Raw genomic sequence first — 18,763 nt, forward strand, 5'->3', positions numbered from 1 at the left:
TAAAAACTCAATTTGAACAACAATGTTTCTCAAATGAACTCTCATTGGGTCGAAGAAAATTAGAATCAGAATACTTTAATAATCTCTAAGGAAATTGCGTAAATTAGAAAAAGCTGGATTAGTAGGTTGCACTAAAAAGAAACAACTGGAGGAACAGTATGCAGTGAATTAGGTTAACTAGCAACAGGTCAGTAACACAAAGAGGTAGAAAAAGAACATCTTAGAGAGGCAGTTTCGTAGAAGCAATGGTCAGCAGAGGTTTGTGAAACAATTTCAGAGATGTCAGATCTGAAAAGTCCTTTCCAGTTCAAAAGTTTTGAAATGGAGAAAACAAAATACGCGCTCACAGTGGAAATAAAAAACAGATTACCAAAACAGTTCATCGGTAATCCAATATATTAAGTTAATAATTAGAGAGAGACTTTGCTCGAGGCTACAATGAAGCTCTAATAAGTCCAAAAGGAAGGAAATGTGCTCTACAAAGCATAATCAACATGTGACCCGAGTCAGTGTAATCATTCTCAACTGCTTCAGCGTGTCAGTGCTAAAACACAGAGAACCTTACATGACCTCAAAGGCAATCCCATGATCCTCGCTGCTCTTTTAAAAGAGACCACGAGCCAGCAGGAATCTGCTCAACAGGCTGCTCGGTATTCCCGTCTCATTACCCAGCAGCAACACTGTGTGCAGAATGAACCCTTTGATTGTACTTACGTTGGTGTGTCTGCGTGACTTGGCGTAGGTGCTGATGCAGGCAGCGATGTCTTTGGACACACAGCGTTCATGTACTGTGTATTTGCATACTAAAAAAAAACAAGGGTAAAATTACTTTATATCATAAACAAGCTGCAGAATTGTTAAACAATCTTTCTTAAACCTATTTGTCTTGTCCAGTAACTCCAACTGAAAACATGACTGGCAGGGAATTTAATAAGAAGTTAATTACACTGAAGATCGTTTCAATCTATAAGTGCTTGCAATCAACAGTGACAATAACATCAGCCCTTCAGAAGCGGTTCCTACATGGGAGAATTCAATAATGAAATTACACATAATGGCATCATTAATGCGTTTTTAATGCTGGCTGTGAGGACTTTTAATCGAAAACAACACTGACTCAGACACACTCAGGCACGATAAACAGCCTAAATTTCAGTCTGACATAGTGACAGTGACGCTGAGAGGAGGAAGTCAGAGCAGGAGAATAATAGACACCAGGAGACGCAAAAGCAGAAAGACCAACAAGGAGACGTTGGAAGGTGCAGAGACTCACAGGAGCAGCAGAGGCCCTGTTTGCGCACTCCGAGCAGCATGGTATGGCAGTAGTTACAGTAGGCTGGTTTGTTGAAGTGCTTGAGACGCCAAACATGCTGCCCATCTTCCTGCACATTCTAGGACAACACAACAAGAGTGAAAATTAAAATAGGACACGATTCATTCTCCTAACAGGACCATCCCAACTAAACTCGAGCAACACTTAATTTCAGTGATATACAGCATGTTTTCTCTCCTGAATAACTGATTTAGCATCTATACATACTCCTGTAAGAAAAACCAGGAAAGAAAAAGGCCATGTCTGAAAAATGAAGCCAGTGTGGAAGTAGCAAAAACTGCAAATCTTCTAAAGACCTCTTCAGGCTGGCTCCAAAAGAGAATCAGTCTCTGTGTAAGACTGTTAAAAAAAAACACGTTAACAGCCTGGAGCAAAAAAATGTTGCTGTTCTTTATGGAAAATGCATCTTTTCGGAATAACTTTTATGGTGGTTACATTTATCTGATCTTAACAAAGGCAGCGATTAGCAGTCAGGCTTGTAGCACTGTAGTCTCCATTTCCATCTGTAGAGAATCACTGTGGTGATCTCTTTGGACTGCTTTTCATCTTTGCTTTGATTCATCTTTGATTGTGTGTCCTCATTACGATCGGTATTTTTGTTTATGCGTGGAACTGTAGCTATGGTAACTATGCGTTCCAGGTCAATTATGGAGTAACTCGAAAATAATGAAACGAATAAGAGTAGTGTAATGATATTAACAAAGGACATACAATGTGTTTTCTTTATTTTGATATATTAGATTTCAGAAAGCAACACTGTTACACAATCTGCAACTCAGGTGCACACAATAAAGAGAAAAGTCTAAAACAGGGGTCGGCAAACCGGGGAAGGGTTAACTGATGACTGGCCACAGGCCATTTGCCTGGTGGGACTATGGTGATTTTTCATTTTTATGGGCCCATGATTTTATTTTTTTTATTTTTTAGTAACGGTATAAACAATGAAAGATGGTGGATTGGCCAGATGCTGGCAGATGTGTAAAAATAACTCAGTTGTTTGGTGGTGGCTATGGCGGAGCTTCCACAGAGGCCAGCAGGTGGATGAGGGAAAGTGGAGGTAGGAGGAGGAGAGACCTGAGGCAACAGGTGAACTGAACTTCAGGTAAGAAGTTATGACCTGCAGTCTATCTGGGTCAGATATAAACCAAGTTTAGGTGGAGTTTTCGTTGTGCTGACTTTTTACAGTCAGTTACAATAACTCGTAGCTAGCATGACGGAGTTTCTATACAGCTGGGTGGGTGCTATGATGTTACTGATAGTGAACTTTATTTTATTCATAAGGTTAGTTATTAGAGTTGCCAACCGTCCCGTAAAAAATGGAATCGTCTCGTATTCAGAGAAAATAATACGAGTTTTGTATTGAGCTGAAAAGAAACAGTTTGTCCCGTACTTCAGCTACAATGAAAGAAAAGAAGCTTGAGTTATTCTGTCTTCACGCTGCAGCTGCCTCTTCTTCTCTCATTCTTCCCCCTCCATCTCCTGTTGCTACTTCAATCATGAAACTGATCAATGATCAGCTGATCGGCTTTTCTCTCTTGCTTGTTTATCGCCCACTTTGCGCCAGAAAGAGGAAACCAGCGGATGTCGTGCTAAACAACAGCAGCACGTTTAAGCTTGATCAGCTCTTGATCAGAATTTGTTTAATATTAATTTCTAGCATCAGCTGATGTTTGCTGGAGCCACAGCTGTAAAGCTGCTGGTCATGATATTGGTTTGGATATGTGGTGAGAGGGAAACATGAAGATGAAACCAGGAGATGTCCTTACTGAATCATCAGAGCTGAACAGGTGATGGAGAAACAGGTTTACCTTTTAGGTGACATGAATGAGTTGAAGGGAAGTTATGAACTGTTTCTGAGAGACAAATAACACCAGGATCCTTTATAGGTAGCTGACAGCTGGTAACTGTGCAGGGGCGGGTCTAGCAAAGTTTTGCCAGGGGGGCAGGTAGGGCATTAACAGGGAAAGGGGGGCACAAAGAAATACTTTTCTTTCTTATTCTCATTTAAAATGTCTAGCTTTTAATAAATAATTATCTGACACCCAAAGTTTTCATTTGATGTAAAATGTATAGAAATCATACATATACCAACAAGACAGTGTACATCACTGTCACAACAGCATTTGTTTTCATTCCAAGGCTTTATAGCTTTAATACCTGGTGGGTCGGTCTCTAGTCAAAATGCCCGATTTTCTGTCCCAGTCCAGCCCTGGGCACAACACGCAGTGAATTAATCTGAGAAGGTGCATTAAAAAACAAATGGCCGGGCCAGCGGTGCACATCGCAAATTAGCTCGCATAGACAGATTAGTTGTGCCGCTTCTTAATGACGGTATCTTAGCTAACAACTCCAACTACCAGATTCAACTTGTAATTGGCTAAAAATAACTTAGCCTACCGGTAAGAGGGATGTTGCTAGCTGGCAGTTTTTTCAAGCGATGTTGAAATTTCCACATTTCGACACTTCAAATGCTTCAGCGCAGCATCAGCATTCGTAGACTCGAGACTGATCAAACCAGAAAGCTTTAATGAGCAGCTGGATTTGTCTCGCAGTAACTGGCTGAGTTAATGCGACATTGAAACGCAGCTGATTGAAATAAAAACCTTGACTCTGTGGGGGTCAAAGTTTGCAGAAATACAAATGCAGCTGGAATCCACAGCTGTGCATTTTCACCTGCTGGACATCACTACCTGACAAGTTTAACTGTCTTCAGAACATTGCAGAGGCCTTATTGACAGTATTTGGTTCTACATATCTGTGTGAGCAGATTTTCTCTCACATGAGTGTCCTCAGGCAGCCGTCTGAATGCTGAACACTCGGAGACCTGTGTCTCTGAGCGGGAGACCAGAGATCACATTAACATGTGTATCTCTGTATTAACAAACATGCCATATTGGCTTAGTTTATTTTTCTTATCATTCTTGTGAGGAGACCATAAATAGCGTTTGCATTTTCTGTTGTACAGTTCATTTGCTGTTATGGATAAAAAGTGTCTTTGTTTTGTTTCAAAATAGCTGATAACTATTCGCTGATAGTTGCCAACATCTGCAAACAAATATAATTCTATTAAGTTGTTCTATATAGTGTGTAACTGTTAATATAGAGCGTTATCAAATGTATTGCTAATGCAATCATATGGCAAATTGACTTCTGAGGAAAGTTTAGATGGCACTCATCATCAGAAAGGTTGCCGACCCCTGGTCTAAAATCTAAAACCTTAACAGTTCGTGTAGGTGAGTAAGAACCCTACAGTTCAATACAAAAACACCAGAATAGTATAGAAATGCTTTCAAACACTGCAAAGTAAACATACACTTTTCCAAGCACATACCGTATCCATGCCCAGCAGGACAAGTAAAGGGATGGTTGTGAGGCCTCCTCTGATCCACTCCTCTAAGGTGACCGTCCCATCTCGGTCGTAGTCGATCTCTTCCATCATCTCTTTCAGTATCTAAAGATACACAGGTACACTTCAGCCCATAAGTATTTGACTATGATACATATGTCTGTAATTTTGTACACCACAGTGGATTTTAGATCAGGCAAATATGACGCAACTGAAATGCAGAGTTAGTGTAATAATTCCCTCTAACTGTCAGAAAACCTCAGAATAAAGTGGGATAAAGTGGTTTTTATACATTGTGTACAAAATTTGATATATGTTCTCACTGGGTCTTAACTTTACTTTACTTTTTGGAATTAAAATCCACTTTATGGGTGTCAGCTTAGGTTTTGGGAGACATCAAGGATGCATAGACATTCGCATAGAGGCCTCAATAGATGTTTGTCTTTCTGTTCACCATCAGACTTTATTGCAACTGGTGAGTGTGTTTGCTCACCGGTCGTAGCTCTGTTGAATCCCACTCCAGATACTCTGCCACATGCACCATCTGATTAATGATGCGATCCAGCTCCTATGTAAAGACAAAGCATAACTTACAGGACAGAGAAACTATCATTTTAGCTTTTAGAATAGCTTCTCATTTCAAGCACGGAGCAAAGACCAGTCTTTTCCTGAACATGTTTTTTAGCCATTGTTATCGGAATTGTTCCGAACATGAAATGCAAAGTAAAACAAAGTCTGAATGTTTTATGTATTTCCCTCTTTGTATAACCTGTATCTGTCTGTTTATGTGATCTCTGTGACACGTGGCTAATATTAAACTTAAGAGATCCATTACAGATGATCTTATGTAAACACAAGGCTGTCACTGAATGTCGAGGTTACTATTCTTGGAGCTGCTGTGTACAAAGTGAAAAGAGAAGGAACAAAACACAGAGACGCAAAGACAGGGAGAGGCTGAGAGAGACGGAGAGGAAACACGAGGGAGATGCAAAAGCAAATGGAGTCCACTTACCGAGCTGTCCAGGACCCCATTGCCATCTGTGTCGTACAGCCGGAACATGACTAGAGGGAAAGGAGAGAACAGAGATCCCATGATGACTCAGATAATTAGTAGCTCTCGGAAGCTGTAACATTCATTCCTGGACTCTATCCAGATGGCCACTGGGTTAAAGAAGTGCTTCTTCTGTACCGCAGCAAAGGAACTAATTAGAAGATTAGCCTTGATAGTCAGTGCCAATATAGCCACAGACAGTAAAGAAGTCAATTGGGCACAGCGGGGCTTAAGCATGTCACTGACCTGCCCTTTGAGGGAGCTGTTAGTGGTGTATCTAAGGCACTGTTGACACAGCCAGATGGAGGGAATAGCCTTATTACTTACTTTCTGTCAACCTGAGCTAGCAGGCTAGCTTTAGAGGCCACACACACTGCACATGTCAGCTGCTCCCACCTCTATCATACTCCCCACACACACAAACACACTTCCATCACTGTCACTTACACTCCAACTTGTCTTCAGGCGTCCCCCTCTCCAGCAGGGAAAGGTAGCAGACAATGTCCTTGAGAAAGACCACCTGGGGTGACGGCAGTGGGGAGGCTCGCTGAGGTGATGGGCTCCTCCGCAGTGACAAATGCTTCTCAGAGTGGGTCCTCTCTGTTGATGTACAACATAAACTTTCAAAGCTACTCATAGCACCCATCACTCTTTCTACGCCGCTGAGTTTCCTCATTAAGCATACACAGTAAAAGCACCAGTAAATTATACATTTAAGCATTCGTATGACACTTTGGAGAACCCCAATCACTGTGCATGTCCCTGAGACAGTGGAGAACCGGTGGACAAAACACCTCGCTGTACAGCTGCAACAGAAGCCATGTGAGGGGATGTAATTGGATTACCAGCACCTAGATGAAACAATTCAAGTTAAATCAATTCCACATTGCAGCACACACTAAACACATGGCTTATTCTGTTGCTTCAACATTGAAAGCGTTCACCGAACTGCATTCTGAGTCTGCGGTTGAGTCCTGCCTGTTCAAGCTCAAGCCATAAACAGACTCAGCGGACTCAACTCTGTTCTTGTCACTGGCTCGTTCAGCAGGAAGCTCAGCTGGCGAGACACAAAGCTTCTCCCTGCGTCAAGGTAAGCAGAGTGTGGATGATTTTTCAGTGGACTTTTGGATATTGGCTGAAGAGGCTGCCTCTGTCGATGAAATGATAGACTGACTTCGCTTATCAGGGTGGACAATTGAATGCGGGAACTTCATCCGAGGAAGGACTACGAATCCCGGGGACCTGCACACAAGAAAACGTCCAGTCTCGGCACCATTTCCTCAGAGCAACGAGCAGACTTGGAAGGGGAAACAGAGTGTGGAGAACAGCCCATGTAGCTGGGTTGTGTTCATCTATCTCCTGTCAAACATCTCAAGCGCATCCAGGCTGGTGAGTGCTTGTACACTAGCAAAAAAGGCATTTTCATTAATGTCTGTTCTCACCGGTTAAAACAGTGGTTCCCAAACTTCTTTTGCTGGGCCCCCCTTTGTTTTACAAGAAAAATGTGCACGCGCGCACACATCCTCCAACCACACACGCCCATATTTTGCTCCATTGCGGTTTATTTCACACCTCAAACATTTAGTAAACAATTAAGCAAATAGAAGTAATCTGCAATAAATTACAGGTAGTAATAAAGTAAACTACTAACTCTTTTACGCTACGTCCGCACCTACGCGGGTATTTTTGAAAACGCAGCTGTGTCGTCCACACAAACGGTGTTTCGAATCACCGAAAACTGAGATTTTTTTTAAAAATCCTTTTTTGTGTTTATGTGTGGACGAGGAATACAGAGTTCGTCACACAACGTCAAAGGTATGTGCCTTTTTTCACGTCACGCTGTGCGGCACGTCATTGTTTACATGAGATGAATTGCAGAATGGCAGACAGAGACGAAATACTGTTAATCTGACTATCTGCAGGTTTTACACGCTTACATGCACACAGTTACTGTCCCTCCATTTAAAAAGGCAGAGGCATCACGGTGTAATTATTTTGCGTGTAGTTGTTTTTTTCCTGTGTAATAATATTCAACATTGCTATCAATACATTTTTCAAAAAATGCCTCTCTGTGCAAAATGGGTTTAAAAACATAAACAACTGTGGGATGCTGTTTATCCGTGATTTGAACCGGGGAACAAATCGTGGCAGGATCAGCCTGATATTATTTGTATCCCACTGTAACTTTACTGTATAAAGAGCTAACATCTCCAAAATATCAGGAGTAGTTAGTCATTACAACAAGTGTTTGTGAACTAAAAATCAGGAATGTGGGATACTGTTTGTCCGTGATTTGAAGAGCCCAGCGCTGCTCCCGACGAAGGGAAAATTAATCCTGCAGGGGAGACCTACCTCGGCACTTGTGCAGGTGAAGCCAAAGGGAAGATATGCTTCATTATATTTTCTAGTCTTTGGCTTAGAAAGAAGTTGGTTTGGAAACACATTCAGCTATGCTTCATCTCCTGCTTTGCGTTTCTGTAGGCGCCCGTGCTAGCAGTGTCCAAGCGTTTTGTTTTTTTCCCCCCTTTTCATCCCGCGCGCCCCCTGCCATGGGCCCCACATTGTGGGAAAGTCTGGGTTTAAAAGATGGAGCCTGGCAGTAAAGGTGGGGATACTGGCGGGGCAGGTGGGGCCTTTTCTTTGCACACTTCTACTTTGTCATTACTTATAGCCCCATCTCCTGGAATGACAAACCCGAAGCCCTGTCCCATCAGTTCTTACCCTCGGATGCCTCGGCAGAGGAGACTACGATTCTGCCACCCTCCTGTATTGTTGGAACTCTGATGTTGGAGATCGACTCCCTGATCCATAATGTTCAACAGGAGGAACCAGACCAGAGCAACAGACCACCTATCATTTGTTTTTACCATCCTCTGGCTCACATCATCCACTGGGAGCATACAGCCAGGTTCATTTGCTATCTCTGCACTGACCACATGATAACCTTCCTCCGTCTTTTCTGGTGGCCCTCTCTCAAGAAAGATGGCTGGGAATATGTGTCTACTTGCCAGGTTTGTCCCAAAAACAAAGCTTCTTGCTCTATACATTTGACCTGTTCCTATGCTCAGGTGACCTTGGTCCCACATACCCCTGGACTTCAGCACCGGCCTTTCCCCCTCAGCATGTAACACAGTCATCCTTACTGTTGTTGACTGGTTTTCTAAAGCAGCCCACTTCATCACCTTACCCAACTGCAATCCACACTGGAGACAGCCTAGCTAATGACCAATCATGTCTTCCAGCTGCATCGGATTCCTTTGGGATATCATGTCAGATGGTGGCCCTCAGTTTACCTGCTGGGTGTGAAAAGATTTTTTTTCTTTGGGTTTCACTCCTCCTGGTACTCCTGCCAGTTTTTCTCTCTCTCCACCTTGGATCTCTGTCTCCTCTCTCTGCCTATCTGTTTGTGTGCTTTTGTGTGGTTACCGCACCTTTCAAACGCGGGATCCTCTTGGTCCCCACCTTCTGGCCTAGCACATCTCTGGCAATCGACTGACCTGCCCCTCATCTGGATATCAAAAGGCTCCCTTTGTTTTCCTCAAGGAGGATTTGTGAGTGTAAGTTGGAGAGAAAAGTCTGTTTCGTTATCGAGTCTAAAGACTGCTTGGACTGTCGGCTTGGATACTGTGCATAGAGACTGTGGATGTTTTTTTCTTTTTTGAAAGACTGTAAATAAACTTGCTTAGGCTGCTGCCCCCGCGACCCGACCCCGGACAAAGCGGATGACGATGGATGGATGGATGGATGGATGTAAATAAACTCACTGACCTGCATTCTGAGTCTGAGTATGACACACTTTAATACAAAAACTGTGATAAATCATATTATTGAGAGGACATATTGTTGTCAATTAAATCTGATTAGTTAGTTTAGTTTTAGTTAATTTTATTTGCTTATATTAGGTAGCTTTATTAGCTCTAATTATTATTATTATTATTATTATTATTAAGGAGAACTATTTTTTGTGTTTTGCACTGTGGCCATGATGTGAGATGCATACTTTAACCCTGTTACGATTTACATATCGAAATATAAGTGCTGAATTCATTTTTTAGTCATTAGTTTTAGAACTGGAATTTTGAAATAAAATATGGCTACATCATGAATTCACTGATTCGAATCTATATCCTGATTTTTTTTTTCTGGTTTCAGACAACAAGCTTTGTCCTGATTTGTCACCTCACCGGTTTGTGAGCTAAGCCATGGATGATCAAATAAATTAAAAAATTATTTCTTATAAAAGATGCAAAGGACAGCTCATGAGGAAATGTGCCGCTAACAGTATCTGCACTACACTAAGCTACACGTTCCACACTACATTACAGTAAAATACAGTCAGGGCTGTTATTTTACAGTGCACACAGACTAATCTATAACTATGTGGTTTCACACCATAAAAGGTTAAAGCACTGTGCTGTACAGAAGGGGTTAAAGTGGAGGAACAGCGTTCCAGTACATGAGTAATTAAATCTGACAGGTCAATACAGGATCCTGTCAAGTGAGTTCATTTTTTCTCTGCTGCATCTCATTCTTGTGTGGTGTTGCTTCCAGCTGATGGAGGAACTGAGAAAACAATGATACAACAATGATACACCCTCAATGCACTGCTTTTTTCTCCTCACCCCTCTGATACATTCATGGTGGTCAAAGTTGGTTTTGTGGTACTTTATCATCTAGTTAGAGTGAGAATGTTTCTCACACAGTATATGATTTCCTTGTCTTTTCATACAGCTCAACAAATATCAACAAACACAAACCCATTTCCAGTGCAGTTTATAACACTTTGTATCTTGGTAGCTTATTCCAGGGAGACAATAGACATTAATGTAAGAAGGACAGGACAGGAAAGTGAAAGCCAAGGACTGAGCTGAAAGTGACGTTCAATAACCTGGAATTAATGTCTGAAATCATCTTTAAATAGTTTTGGATTTTATTTTTTTTAAATTGGGTATTGGATGTACACATGATACATTCCTTTTTTTTCTTTCTTTATTTTTTTTATTAAGCCTCTTGTAAATCAAAATGTATGATCATTTTGTATTAGTTTACACCAAGAGCCATCAAGCAAAGATCAAAGTATATTTAAGGTATCGATGCTGATTAGATTCACTCACCAAGCCTTTTATACTAGCATTATGCTGCATAGGGCTTTTAAAGCCATGACAGCATATGAAATATTTGCTTGTATCTTGTTGAACCCAACTGGCTAAAGCCACAAAGTGCAGAGAATCAGCAGCACAGGTCAGCTGACCACAGCCTGTGCACAAAGTAAAAACTACTGGAGTTTACAATAAAAGCTTTTACATTACTTATTTGTAAGTGAATCTTTTCCTCATGCTGCACCACCACAGTGTTCCCCCATCTGCTAAATTCCACTTTAACCCCTGTGTATGAAATACAGGATTTACTGTATAACAGCGCGAGCTGCTTGCCATTGCACTTTTATTGAGCCCAGTGTAATCAGTAACAGACTCTAAAGAAACAGTCTTTACTAAAATCTAACCACATGTTGTCACATTCAAGTGCTTAAAAGGATGCTAAAGTTGACTCAAATATCCTAACACTATTTAACTTATCATTTAAACTGAAACATTTACATCTGCATGTCTCTCTGCACTAGTCAGAGGTAATTCTTTTATTATACTGTAAAAATGTATGCTGTTTAGGTTTTGTTTTTTTAAATACTGTTTAGTTTGAGATTTTCTTATAATTTTTTTAAATCACAATTTTACAATACAAACTATATTATTTGTATGTTTTAAAAACAGATGGCTACATGATTTTTTTTTGTACTCTTGATATGGTTGTGAGGAGCTGTGGCGCAGTATTATCACTTTTCCTTTCATAAACCACCAAAGAAATAAAAAAAGTCCTCCCTGTGGCATTCAGAGAGTATGATGTCTTATTATCACTGGTATTTAAGAGACTCCTGGGTCATTTGGCTGAAACACCCCCTAAACAAAAATTCACATTTGACCACAACCCTGAAGATTTAACTAAAATGTGTTTTGTTTTTTAACTAAGCAAGTTTCTTGTTAAACTGCTATTTGGAGTTTAAAACTGGAAGACTAAGGGACACAGATTTTTAAATATTTGTATCATACCCCTGAAGCAGATGTGTTCACTTCCTGATAAGTTTTAGCTTCCTGCCAGGACACACTTGTACGCCTCATGATTACCACTCATACCAGTATGATCTGTTGTGCTGTAATCACGCTGGTGAGAGGCAACTTTATAAGCCCAACAAAAAGAAGTAAAACAGTATTGTGGCTGATCTTACCTGGTGAAAGCTTAGGGGAGACTGGTGACTTGGCAGGACCAGGGTTAGGGGTCAGAGCATTGCTGCTGCCTTCTAAGGTTTTGACTCGGGTGCAGGGTGATAGGTGTGGCCCCCCAGGCGTGTGGGCCCCTGTCCCTGAACGCTGTGAAGAGGAACGAGATGAACAAGGGGAGGTGGTCGCTCCTGAACCCACTGTGCTCATCACACTGGAGTGCTCTGGTGTGTGTCGGCTTATTGCAGACAGGATGCTTTTCCCATTCATCCCTGTACAGATTCACAACAGGGCAAAGGGGGATGGAACAGAAAAGAGAGATTTGAAAAGGGCATTTAGCAGAATAACAACAGTGCTGGATGAGGATGGTGGTTAATTGCAACGAGTAACATGAGCACAGCTGATAACTTCACAACAATAATCCAAATACAAATATCTCAAGTGCCTTATAGGTAAAGGAAGCCGGTAAGATGCTGCATTAAAACCAAATACACTCACAAAGCACCACTGTCATCCACCGAGCTACAGCCAAAAGACCATGAACTCACATCAACACAACATAAAGAAGCAACCACCAAGGGAGCGGGAGGCTACAGCCCGCAGGACTCTTGACCCATTATGATTACATCAATGCAATGATACAAGCTTGTTGTGGTACCTGTAATGGGAGCACAGGCCACTTCGGTCTGAATAGAGATGCCTGCATCGATGGAACGGGCTTCTGTGGTCCATCATTGATTTGAGGGGAAAAAGACAGTGGTAGACGCAGCAACAGTGAGTGAACATCAGTGTTGATGGAGACCTCCTGATGCATATACTGTTCAGTATTTAAGAACAAAATCGATTCCCAGAAACCTTATCAAAATAAGAGCCTCATTTTTGGATCTTTAATGAGCACAGAAGTTTAACTGCACAATCAGTGGGTGCAATTAAGAATTCTGTTATATGTTCAGGTAGATATTGTTTCAAATGAGAATGCAACACAGCATCAGAATGCAACATATCACATGTAGTGAAACAGTCTTTATAAAGTTGTCCAAGGAGCATAGACTTGGGCAAATATGACTTTTCTTCTGACACAAATGATGAAGATGAAACGTACCGCAAAAAAAACATGCATAACAATATGAGGCCATACCTGAAATCTAACCAGTACAGTAAGGTTATACCAGTCTACCACCAGGTGGTAGTGCAGGCTCTAACAACTGTGGGACTCTAAACACTGAAGCTGCCACAGACTGTACTCGCCAACCACTAAACTCGGTGATCAACCTCACACAGGTTAGGTTAATGTTATTCATTCATTTTTGCAAATATGATGAAGATAAAGTAAAGTTATTATGCTCAGTTACTGTCACTTGTATGCAGGCTTCCTAAGATGAACTCATGATGCATTTGCTCATGTACACACTGCTTGTTCAGGCCTTTGTACTTTGTACCCCCCAAAGAGGATAAACATGAATATACAAAGGTAAAGAATAATTCCTCCACCCACACAAGAATACCTACTTTGAGAATCCTAAATGACCAACAATGTGTACCATGTTCTGCATGTCCTTCATTTTTTCCCCCTAATTTTATAGTATTTTACCTATTTATTTGACCTTTTTATGTCTGTGTATGTCATGAATTTTTCAGTTAGTTTGTTTTATTTTAAGGTTATTTCTCATGTAGTCTATTGCTTTTGAGTTTCCTACCTTTGTTGTTTTCCCATCCTCATTTCTGATTTCGTGTCTGATTTTTTTTCTCTCCTTTTATTAAAGTATTAACTCTTTTTGCCTTTATAAGTTTATCAACTTGGTATCTTCTTGTCTCCTGATGTTTGGTTTATCAATCATCTTTTAGGACTTTCATTGTTGTTGATAGTCTGATTTCACTACCACCCTTCTGTGAAGCTAAGATACACGACACACACGTAATATGAGATTTTATTCTAAAGTAAATGGTAATGATCTTTTAATTTTCCTATCAAATGTGAAAATATGCTGCCTTTGACAGCTGAAAATTAGGATGGACATTTCCCAAAGTATTTTACGGGTAGATAAAAACTAGCTGTCCTGACTGTATCTCATGGGCATGCTACTTGTAAGACTCATCGTTCAGGCTGCACACAGCGAAACAGCCAAACTCCCACTGTTACCTGGAAGCAAGTATACCAGAGGCTTTAGGGTCCATGTGGAAAACAAATAAGACTGATAGCAACATTTGCTGTACTGCCATTTCTGCATTTTTCAGACCATTACAAAAGACTAAAAGGATGACACAAAGACAGGCAGATGACAGGCAACCTTGGCCTGTGGACTGAGTCACAGCACTGGGACTCACAGCTCCAATGCCACTGCCCAAAGTGACATTCTCTCACTCACATTTTGCCTCTCTGCACTTGTTGCCTCTTACTTTTACAAGCTTTATAGCACATAAATAGACTCCTAATTCAGCAGTCCATCTGTCTCTTCAGCTGCTCTGCAGTCAGACGGGCAGATCTTGGTGCCTAGGCCCACGCAGCACTTACATGGCGGCAACGAGGCAGAAAGTGTTTACATACAGCGCAGAGGACAGACTAAGTGACCCGGTGTGTCCCATAGATGTCTGTGCTCGTGTGTGCTTTTCCCCTTATCAGTGTGAAGTTAGTTTTGCGTCAGTGTTCATCTGTGCATTTTTGTTAACTGAGAACTTTTAAATATAGCCTAATTTGCAGATCGACAATGTGACTGGAGAGCCTCTCTGTCTGACCTTGTAATATTTTTTCTGTCGCTGACGTCTTTAGTGTTAATTGAGCAACTAACAGATGGCATACCATTATAAAGAGTACTACATCCCTATCTTCTCCTTTTCTCACTGGATATTTACCCAACAAGAGATTCTCAAATGACTGAATGATCAAATGCTTTGAACTCTGACATAATTGAACAACTACAGCTGATTACCATCTGACCACTGGTCAAATTTCAGCAAACATGGCTACCTCGAAAGCTCTCTTCACTTGCTTGACATTAACTCTATACAGTAATCTTGGCTGTAAACCTAAAAAAGGAAACTAAACAACCTGGTCTGACTTTCATATCATTGTAAATCTCTCTGTGGAGTCTATATTGTCATAGTATTGGTGTTAAACATGTTTGATAAAAGTTACAACTAGGACTTAAAAATCTCTTTAAAAAGCGCTGTGAGCCTGGACAGGCCATAGGCTTAAAAAGATCTTATACAAAATCAGCTTAACACGACAGAACAGTCAGTCAGAAAGTGAACATCTGCTGACTGCCCTCACAGCTGATTCAATAACAATAACCTAACTAACCTGTGCGAGGTTGATCATGGAGTTTAGTGGCTGGCGAGTACAGAAGTCAGGTTTGTGCATTGTGTTTCCACAGGAGTGCTTTTCGATGCAAGGGATCATGCTACTTTCTAGTAATGGATACAGAATGGGTGTGCCACTAGAATCCATCACAAGAGATGACTGATATGTGTTCTCCCTGTCCTACAGCCTCCCATTAACATGCAGGCATCTAGCTACTGGCTGGACAAGGACAGTCTCATGGGCTGTCGGTTCCCATATTTTAAATTGGACCAACATGGCGGCTCAGCTTTCTCTTACACTGTGAAACTTGTTCACTGAATTAAATGAAAACATGAAAGGTATTTTTTTTTAAAAGGTATGGAAGTAGCGAATCTCTCTTTACTTTAAACTGAAAGTGGCTAGCTTAAAGGTTTTGGGGTTTTTACACAGGATGGTCAATCATGATGTAACCCCTGATAAAGTTGCCTTGATGTACAGTTGTAGTTGTCTTGAGCACACAAAGAGTCACAAAGTGCCCAAACCACAGACTGAATATGAAGATGTACAATAGGAAAGCTCCCATACAGTAAGGCCAAAATATCTTGATTGTACCCTGGTTTCAGTTTGTATCAGAGGTCATATGCTCTGCCCTTTCTGTTAGTGAGCAGGACATGAACCAAACTAAAACATATTTAGTACACACATACACATGAAAAATAGTTAAAGTATTGTTTTCATTTGTATATAAGAATGATAAAAGAATGTTTCTCTACCCAAGCTTGTCATTTATTGTCATCAGTTTCAAACTATAACTGTCCTAACTGAGGTAAATATGAACCCGTGCAGGGGTTTTAACAATGTATTCCATGGTGATGGTGACCTCATAGGCGAGTGCTGCGAAAGTACCTTCAAAAACAAGATATGAAGGATCACATCAATGTTTTAACATGTGAGAAGATGGTTCCCTTCACCAATAAAGAGAAAAAAGAAAACACAATCAATATCTCATTTAAAAGAGGTGTCTTGAGATATTGACCTCAAGACACCTCTCCTGAACTGAATCAGGGATCTCTTACAAGAAAACGTGGATAAATATGGTGATTTATTATAGCTATTGTCAGAGTTAGTTATTGTCAGCAGAGCAGACATGCAAACCTGAATGGAACAGCTGACAATGAGCAATAGTTGGTTATAAGCTAACATTATGGTGGCTAATGTTAGGCTCGAGTATCCTAAAATTTGCAATTTCCCTCTGATAAACAGTTTGTTTACATTCTCACCCAGTTAGCCAGCTTGTGTCTGTCCAACCAATCAGGGAGCTCCTTACAGCAAGCCGCGTGGCTAATTTGCATTGCTTCGGTATTTCAGAAATGAGAAAGCTAATCCAATAACTAATATAATAGCTAATCCGTGAGCTAACAGGAAAGGTAAATGGGGAGTGAGGAGTGGAATCGCCATTTTAAATGTCAGAAATAAATGTTTGATTTTTAATCCATTTACTTATGTCTCTTTTTTAAATTGTGTTTTAAAAACAATTTTGAAAATCAGTTTTTTAATTGGAATTCAAAAATGGTTTTTTAAAGGAGGTTTTTATTTAGGGTTTAATTCTTTTTTTGTGAAATTCTTTTTTGATTTGAAGTTTTTTTTAAAATGGATTAATCATTCATTTTGAAATATAGATTTAGAAATAGTGTTTTTATTTTAAAGCGTTTTGTCAGCGTTTATCTCGTTAAAATGACGTTAACATCATAACCGCATTAATGTGGCAAATAACAGTTAGTGAGTTAGTGCGGATCGCCCCGTGCGTGGGGCTGCACGCCGTCAACGCGTTAGCGCGATTAGCTCGTTAATGCGTTTGCATCGTGCAGCCCCACGCACGGGGCGATCCGCGTTAACCTGCTAACGGAGATTTGCCACGTTAATTCAGTTATGGCGTTAACGTCATTTTAACGAGATTAATGCTGACAGCACTATTTTTAATTAAATTTTAAAATAATAAATTACTTTATTTTATTCATTCAAACATTACTAATTTAAATATGACTTCGTAAATGAATTAAAAAATGCATAATTTGTTCTACAATTCAATATTCAAGCATAAAATTCTTTATTTTGATGTGTGTGGCTCTTGTGGTCCTCCATACCCGATATCCTGAGCTCCACCGACTCATCACAACTTTTACAGTGTCCTCTACAGTAACTACACATGGAGACCCGGCATATTGATAACTGAGGTAAATACTGGATTTAAAGCCTACACTCAGTGGCCAGAGTTCCTTGTCCGGTCTATAAGTCTGACGTCATTCGCCATTTCCAGGTCCAAACTCCGCTTCAGGCACAATTAATACTTAATAATAATAAACAATTAATAAGTCAAATTAATACAGTTGCATCACAGTTACAAACTGTGTAAATTCTTTTATCTTTAATAAAATGATGAGTGTGCCTGCTCTACCAGGTGTAAAAATTAAGTTTAACATCCATGAAAACAGAATTTATTAAGTTTAATGGAGTTCGAAGTCAGCAGAGAGTTAGCTTGCTAGTTTCAATCTAAACATGATGTACCATGTTCTGACCGAGGGACTTCCGAAAAAATTAAAACGTACAGCTCTGCTATCACTTCCTGTCATGGTCCTGGGCCATGTGGGCCCATTATTCTTAGTTTTTTTGTATTTTTGTATTTCGTTCCTTATTTAGGCCATGTTTCCTGAGTTGTCCTGTTGTGTTGTTCCCTAAGTGTTTTCCCTTCGTGACTCTTACCCCCTGTGTGCCCTCTGTGTATTTTTGAGCCCTCGACTCTCTTTGTGTTTATTCCATGTTTCCCCTGACCCAGCATTTCTAGTTCCTTGTGATGTTTGTAATATGGTACTTGTGTGATTTATTCTATGGCTTCTAGTTTTGATCCCTTGCCCTTCATGTCTCTCTGTGTCCCCTCTGTTCTGTGTAATTGTGTGTCTTTGCATGTTTGAGTTTGTTTCTGTCCCTCTGCATTGTGCATTATGTTCTCATGGTTGGTCTTTTGTTACTCCCTCTAGTCTAGTTTCTTGTGTTCCAAGCTGAGTATTTCCCTCCACGTATTTTGGTTCATCGAGTCCTCTGCCTTATGGTTTATGTCTCTGTGTTTCTTAGTTGCTTTCTCCACTGTGTCAAGTTTGCGTCTCTGTATGATACTTCCTGTTTTACTTTGATGCTCCATGTGTTATGTGAATGTGTCCTGCTTTGCTTGTCTCGTCCAGCCTGATTACTCCCAGCTGTGATCTCCTTCTGTGTCTCATTCCCTCGTAATCCCTCTGTGTATTTAAGCCATGTGTTTCTCTGAGTCGGTGTTGCGTCGTCCCTCATGCTGTGTGTGATTCTCCCCGTGTCTTCTGGTATGTGTTACAATTAGCTTCTCCCAGTTTAGTTTTGTATTGCTTTTGTATCACCGTTATCTAGTGATGGCCAAATGAAGCTTTCTGAAGCATTGAAGCTTGTATTGAAAAAC

At 40.6% G+C, this 18,763-nt stretch overlaps 1 protein-coding gene across 3 annotated transcripts in view; it reads right to left on the reverse strand.

Annotated features, from left to right (window-relative positions):
* dgkg (diacylglycerol kinase, gamma) overlaps window positions 1-18,763 on the reverse strand; it is a 157,006-nt gene that overhangs the window by 93,234 nt on the left and 45,009 nt on the right. For 2 of the 3 annotated variants that reach the window (XM_005746255.2, XM_005746254.2), the window contains 8 exons: window positions 12,661-12,723; window positions 12,011-12,274; window positions 6,178-6,330; window positions 5,692-5,741; window positions 5,173-5,247; window positions 4,665-4,784; window positions 1,274-1,391; window positions 715-803 (listed from right to left, as the gene is read on the reverse strand). In XM_005746255.2, the coding sequence (XP_005746312.1) occupies window positions 715-803; window positions 1,274-1,391; window positions 4,665-4,784; window positions 5,173-5,247; window positions 5,692-5,741; window positions 6,178-6,330; window positions 12,011-12,274; window positions 12,661-12,723 (932 nt within the window). The remainder of the gene's footprint in view (window positions 1-714; window positions 804-1,273; window positions 1,392-4,664; window positions 4,785-5,172; window positions 5,248-5,691; window positions 5,742-6,177; window positions 6,331-12,010; window positions 12,275-12,660; window positions 12,724-18,763) is intronic. The other variant, XM_005746256.2, reaches the window with a different exon arrangement.

This window comes from Pundamilia nyererei, unplaced genomic scaffold (genome assembly GCF_000239375.1).
Source record: "Pundamilia nyererei isolate P.nyererei 1_Seehausen unplaced genomic scaffold, PunNye1.0 scaffold00176, whole genome shotgun sequence".
NCBI lineage: Eukaryota > Metazoa > Chordata > Actinopteri > Cichliformes > Cichlidae > Pundamilia > Pundamilia nyererei.